General features: G+C 41.2%; 1 protein-coding gene across 3 annotated transcripts in view; it reads right to left on the bottom strand.

Annotated features, from left to right (window-relative positions):
• Nucleotides 1-7,145, bottom strand: part of ADH5 (alcohol dehydrogenase 5 (class III), chi polypeptide) — a 15,407-nt gene that overhangs the window by 7,924 nt on the left and 338 nt on the right. For all 3 annotated transcript variants that reach the window (XM_015570013.1, XM_006773018.2, XM_015570014.1), the window contains exons 2-4: nucleotides 4,870-4,971; nucleotides 2,955-3,096; nucleotides 2,069-2,156 (exon numbers count right to left, since the gene is read on the bottom strand). In XM_015570013.1, the coding sequence (XP_015425499.1) occupies nucleotides 2,069-2,156; nucleotides 2,955-3,096; nucleotides 4,870-4,971 (332 nt within the window). The remainder of the gene's footprint in view (nucleotides 1-2,068; nucleotides 2,157-2,954; nucleotides 3,097-4,869; nucleotides 4,972-7,145) is intronic.

Below are 7,145 nucleotides of genomic sequence, written 5' to 3'. Positions count from 1 at the left end.
TGACTTTTTTTTTTTCTTTTTTTATTCTGGGATTTATTCACCTTCTATAGCTATCACTGGAGCTGAGAGCCTGCTCCAGCTCTGAGGCCCCAGCTGGCTGAAAGCAGGTATCCCCAGATTTGTTACTTGGCCTTTGAACAAGTACTGATGAATGCCCCCAATTAGCTTCTATAATTGCAACATTGTTGCTTCTGGAGCTCAGAGCTGGGCCGCGGCGGCCAATGAACCTTGGCTTCCTCCATCACTGGAGCAAGCAAGCCTCATGTTCACTTCAGCTGCCCGCCGCCATCTTTGTTGGCAGTTAATTTGCACATCGCCTGATTAGCCAATGGGAAGCGTAGCGGAGGTATGGTTAATTACCATGTTTGTCTATTATTAGATAGGATGGAATCTTGTTTTCCAAAAATATGAACTAATTTTGTCAATGGCATTAGAAAACAAATGCAAGGACAAAGGGATCTCCTGTATAAAGCTGGTGGGAGTGTACCCTATGACTAGCATTCCAGCTCTAGGAAGTACCTGTGGGGTAAATGGGAACAAGGGCCCCTCTCCATGGTCTAACGCCACCCGCCCCCCACCACACCCTCCTCACACACACCATGTGGGAAGACAATGAAGGCCATTAGTAAGCTGACTGTGAGACCTTGGAAGCCTGGTCAGCTCCTCAGGCAAGAAGTGTTTTGATCTCTCCAGGCCCATCCCCCTCTTTCTGCATGCTCTATTTTCCTCTGTTTTCTGACTCTATAAAACCTTGTGTTGGGAAAGTCTAGGTGTGGTGAGCTAATAGCACTGGCCGGCAGCCCGCCCCTGGAGTGGCCTGTCTGTAGGCCGGAAGTGACTTAGTGATTCAACTTCACTGGTGTCAGCGCCATTGGTGTGCGTGTAAGTCCTAATAAACCCATGTCTTTCATAGCCAGTCCTCTGGATTATTTCTTTGGGAATCCAAGAACAATATGCAGAGGTTTTCTGAGATCTCAGCACTTTGCATAACACCAAAGAGAAGGTAGTGATACTGGGAATGGAATATGACTGAGCAAACTGGATACATCTCCCAGACATTGTGAATGAAAGAAACCAGACGGAAGGGCACATAATGCATATGAAGTTCTACAGAGAAAGAAATCAGAATAGAGGTTACCGTTGAAGGAGGCAGGTGGTGACTTGGAAGGGACATGGAGGCCTCTGTGGGGTGCTGGGAGGGTTCTCTTTCTTGATCTGGGTGATGGTTATAACCATTAGGTGTGTACATACATAGAAACAGATTGAGCTGTACACTTGAGATCTGTATACTTTAAGTACTTTATTATGTCTGTTCTACCTCAATAAAAAGAAAACAAAAATGGATACAAATACAAAAAGATCATAAACTGCCTTAAAGAAGTAGTTCTTTAAGACCTGTTACCTTACTACAATAAAGTAACTACCTTTCCTGTGTTAAGGGGTCATGTTATCTCTTGTAGTCTTCCCAGTAACCGTATGAAGTTTTTTTAAAAAAAGATATATTTTCAGAGGAAGGGAGAGAGAGACAGAAACATCAATGATGAGAAAGAATCATTGATCAGCATGCCCCACACTGGGCTCAAGCCCACAACCTGGGCATATGCCCTGACCAGGAATCAAACTGTGACCTTTGGGTTCATAGGTTAATGTTCAACTACTGAGCCACGTGGGGTGGGGGTGGGGATGGGGGGCGTGTGCTGAAGTAAGTTTTATTACTTTGATTTCGATTTCATGGATAATAAAATGGCATACAAATGATTTCATTTAATTTCATAAGCATGTCCCTCATTATATATGTTAGCAAACTTAGCCTAGTGTTATGGAAAGAGACTGAGTTCAGAAAATTCAGTTTTCTCTCTTAATAGCTGATGTTACTTAGAAAACCACTTAATTTCTGAGTCTTAACTTTCTCATCTATGAAAACTGGGATACTAATGATGACAGTGAGGTTGCCATAAAGATGGATTGAAATAATTCATGTAGAATGGTCTGTATAAATTGCCACACACTTATTATTATCATTTTAAAAATGAATCTTGTTTTAAAAATAAAATAAAAAGATACTAACCTTATTTTCTGGCAAAGGTTTGTTTTAGGATTTAGACAAAATTTGCATTCTCCACACTGAGGGATGTAAAGCGGGATGACAGTATCACCTGGAAAATAAATACAAAGACATTATCCTGGATGCGTAGTATCTATTTCTAATGAATGTATCAGCCCCTGCAAATTCCTATTCCTGTCAGCTCATTCATCTTTGAAAGTTAACCTCTTCAAGGCTTAGAACTTCACCTACATAACATCATTCAGACAATGCCTGACTCTGCAAAAAATATAAGTTTCAGAATTTTGACTAAAGGAAACTTTTAATAACTGGAGTACAAGGAGTCATGTGCCTCAAACTACTGACTCACTGATGCATATATAAAAATTCTTGCTTAGAAACTGACTTCGGAAATGTTTTTAACAGTTTCAGATGAACAACAGTCTGCAAAACCAGGGCTTTTTTTTTTTTTTTTTTTTTAAATATATTTTATTGATTTTTTACAGAGTTGAAGGGAGAGAGATAGAGAGTTAGAAACATCGATGAGAGAGAAACATTGATCAGCTGTCCTCTGCACATCTCCCACTGGGGATGTGCCCGCAACCGAGGTACATGCCCTTGACCGGAATCGAACCTGGGACCCTTCAGTCTGCAGGCCGACGCTCTATCCACTGAGCCAAACCGGTTTTGGCGATTCTTGTATTATTTATTAGTTATTGTATTATTTTCCATACAAACAACTGCAGTCTACTTTTGCCCACCCGGTATTTATGCTTCCTGGGTGAGAAATAAAATCAATCTTCACAACTTCCTTAGGTGATAATTTGTCCATAAATAAACAAAGTGTAGCTGATCAGAAATGTTATTTCCCTATGGTGGTATAAAATAAGTGGTTCAAATACCCTCTTACCTGCTTTTAGCTTAGTAACTCCTACGCCAACACTTTCCACAATTCCAGCACCTTCGTGTCCCAAGATCACTGGAAAACTCCCTTCAGGATCAGCCCCACTCAGGGTGTAGGCATCAGTGTGGCACACTGCAGTGGCAATAATCTATCAGGATATTCAAATAAAGAGCATTTCAGTGTGTGTGCATGCGACTCAGTGAGGCATTGGTCAAAGGAAAGGCCCCTTTACTTTAATATATTCCATTGATTCCAAGATACTTTTCTTTCATACTTTAACCTCTCTAAATCAGTATATGCTTACAAATAGATGACATCTTAACAACTAGAATTGGCAGCCTTTTCTTAGTAGTACATTAAAGGGCTAGAGTATTTATATTCAGTGGAAGATGGCACATCTATTCTCCTTTTCAGTGCATATTAGTAAGACAGAGCAAACAAGGTGAAGAGGAAGAGCACCTGAGTGCAAAGCCATGTCACTGCTGGGCTCTTCATGACTGTTGGGAAATGGTATTTCTAAAAAGCTATGGATTATTTCTGAAATATGCCAGTCTGCTTGGTCTGCACTAAAACTCAAAGAGCTTTTAGTGGAACCAACTCCCTTTTAGCACACACACAAATTTTGCTTAAATAAGCCCTTTATCCCTATCTCTTTTAAGTATGTTATCTTTCCAAACCACCAAAAAAGCACCAAGAGAAAGTCTTAGAGTGTATTTATACTTCTCTGCTTCTCACTGACATACCCACTTACAATGTAACATTCTTTGCTATTTGTTGGCAATGCCAGGAAAGGCAGCTGAACTCAGTGTGCCCCAAACAATACAGCCAGGACATTTTCTTTTTCAGTGGCAAAATCACAACCAGGTTAGTTTCTGAACTTTAACTATTAAAATATTTCAGATTTCTGGGTCTGGGTTGAAAAGGACCTTGAAAAGTTATTTGTGCTTCTTGACCTGATATGTGTGGTCCCTGGGAGCATGAGTCAGTACGTATTTATGTGCTGTGTGTTTGGAGGTAGGACCGGGGACGTTTACTCCAATTTATAGCAAAAAAAGTTCATTTTTCTAGGATGTTAGTTTTATTTAAAAGTCACTAGTTTATTTAAAAAAATATTTTTATTGATTTTTTAGAGAGGAAGGGAGAGGAAGAGAGAAACATTAATGTGAGAGCCTAATATTGGCCACACCCCCTACTGGGGATCAAGCTGGAAACCTGGGCATGTGCCCTGACTGGGAATTGAACCGGTGACCTCCTGGTGCATGGGATGATGCCCAATCAACTGAGCCACACGGGCCAGGGCAAAGGTCACTACTTTAAACCATTAATTTTACATCCAAACAGAGAAGAACGCTAAAACACCCAGCTGGTGGCCTTGTGAACTACGCCTCTCTCCTGGGATAGCTTCTTTAAGCAGCACTGGGATAATGAATGCATCCCTGGAATTCGGGCCCTATCTGCAAGGGTCAGTATTTAAAGCTAAGATGACTTTACTGGGAAGTTGCTCCAGTTGATGAGGAGCCTCTTCCCAAATCTTATTTGAAGTCTCACCTAACAAAACTAAAGACCATTTCTTTTTCTTTTGTTCCTAATGTGTCACCATACATTTTAAGTTATGGGATCAGCAGAAAGGGGACACATCTGTCAAAGTCACCTTAAACCTAGGCTACGGAAATAAACTGCAGTGATCCCTGGGGAAGGCTGCTCAGCCCAACATCAAAGCTAAAAGATGGGAGGAGTGCTGCAGAGGAGAGAGGGATAAAATAAGAGGAGGATGTTGTGATTCTGTGCTTGGAGGACTTTCAATACCTTGTTCTCAACACTCTCCTTTGGGATTTATCCTCTGCAGAATTCAAGAGTATTAGTCTATCCAGAGACCTAATTGTTAAGTCTTCTTTTTCCATTGCCTTAGATGTAACGTTACCTTAATTCGAACTTCATGAGCCTTTGGGGGTGCCACCTCTACCTCCTCGATGGAGAGAGGCTTTCCAGCCTCCCAGGCAACCGCTGCCTTGCACTTGATCACCTGAAACGGGGGAAAAAAAGAGCAAGTTGTTTATTCACCTGAACGAATAATGAACTACTTGTTAGTTAATTTAGATACTGATGAATGTGAATCTTAGGAAGCATATTAAAGATTCACAAAGAAACATGTACTGCCCTAGCCGATTTGGCTCAGTGGATAGAGCCTTTGGACTGAAGGGTCCTGGGTTCGATTCCTGATCAAGGCACATGCCTGGGTTGTGGGCTTGAGCCCTGGTAGGGTGTGCAGGAGGCAGCTGATCAATGACTGTCTGTCAACATTCATGTTTCTATCTCTCTCTCCCTCTTCCTTCCTCTCTGGAATAAAAAAAATATTTATTAATAAAAGAAAAAAAAAAGGAAACATGAACCTCTAAGTGATATGGAGAATTGTTTTGCCTGTTTTTTAGATTTCGTATAAGTAATATTCATTAAAGTATTTAACTTAGATGACCTTTGGTCAGATATAAAACCCTCTTCCAGTTGAAAAGTTTTGTTCATAGAATACTTAATGACATTCTACAGGAGTAGGTAAAGAATACAGGTCTAAGAGAATCTGATTCAGTAGGTCTGGCATAGGGCCCAAGGACTCTGAATGCTTAACCCATACCCTGTGAAATTCTTTTGTTCAGGTTGGTGTGAGTAACATTGGTGTAGTACAAAACCACAGGATGGGAAGGAATGTAAGGGGTATCAGAAGGGGGGAACTTTAAAAAACCATACCTATCACCCTGGTGTGGCTCAGCTGGTTGGAGCACTGTCCCGCACACCAAAAGGTGGCAGGTTCGATTCTCCATCAGGGCACATACCCAGGTTGTTCCACCACAGAGCAACACCAGCCGGCGAGGCTATTCCTATCCTTTTTAACTGTGCCATCCAATACAGTATTCACTTGCCACCTGGGGCTACTGAGCACTTGAAAAATGGCCAGTCTGAACTGAGTTAAGCTGTAAGATTTTGAAGACTTAGTACAAAAAAAGGTAAGAATACTTCAAAGTATTTTAAAATATTGATTACATGTTGAGATTGTATTTTCAATATGTTGGATTAAATTTTAACACAATTTTAATGCTTTTTTAATATGACTAATAGAAAAGTTAAAATTACATATGTGAATTGTATTATATTTCTATAGCATAATGTTGCCTTAAAGATTCGAGTACACCCCTCCATTCCCGGAGAATCAAATGTAACAGGGAAGATTTCCATCAGTTTACATAATGGTTATGAAACAAGTTGGTAGAATAAAGGTTGAAAGCCACTGGGTTTATAGGAGACAGACTGGAAAGTCAATAATTACAGAAAGTGTGATTTAAAGGGAGAGGCACAAAGTGCTACAGAATTCGAAAAGTGGAGATTCCCCCAGTCTGACAATGGATTCTGTATACTAAACACTTTGGTAGTGAGTTTGAGAAAACATCGCCTTTAGCTGGGATACTGAAGGAGAAGAAGAGTACAAATGGTGATAAAATACTTACATACAGGGTAATTGTGAAGGGTGAATGAGAATGAATATGAAGCCACTAATACTCATTCTCTTTGGCACAGGGTAGCTTTGCAAAAATAAGTTAGTACTTATTAGTAGCAGTGACACAAAGAGTGGAGGGGAAAGGAGAATTAAACTATATAGAGAGACTAGAGGCCCGATGCACGAAATTCGTGCAAGGGGCTTGGCCCTCCCAGCAGCCCCAGCTGCCTCTTGGCCCTGCCCCCGGCCCACTGGTCAGTCAGGAAAGTCTTCCGGAAGGTCGTCCTGCCATCTGGTCTAATTAACATATTAGCTCTTTATTATAGAGGATTATATAGGATGAGTGGCTTGTTTTCAGAGAGGAAGGGAGATGGAAATATCAATGATGAGAGAGAATCACTAATCAGTTGCCTCCTGCATGCCCCCTACCGGGGACCAAACCCGCAACCCAGGCATGTGCCCTTGGTCCGAATCGAACCCAGGACCCCCCAGTCCGCAGGCTGATGCTCTATCCACTGAGCCAAGTCGGCTAGGGCGAAATTTTGCTTTTAAAGTTGAAACGTAGATATTAAATCTGATGGTACAGAAAATTCAGACTCTGCACTGGAATCCTTTTCACCTCAATGTACCGTAAACCTCAAAGGTCCAATGCAGAATATTAACAACGAAGTCATATTGCACACCTGAGATCTGGAGAGGCAGGAAAAGTC

The sequence above is a fragment of the Myotis davidii genome, unplaced genomic scaffold, assembly GCF_000327345.1.
Source record: "Myotis davidii unplaced genomic scaffold, ASM32734v1 scaffold226, whole genome shotgun sequence".
Taxonomy (NCBI): Eukaryota; Metazoa; Chordata; class Mammalia; order Chiroptera; family Vespertilionidae; genus Myotis; species Myotis davidii.
The sequence above is the reverse complement of the archived record's forward strand: the minus strand, read 5'-3'. Positions and strand labels throughout refer to the sequence as shown.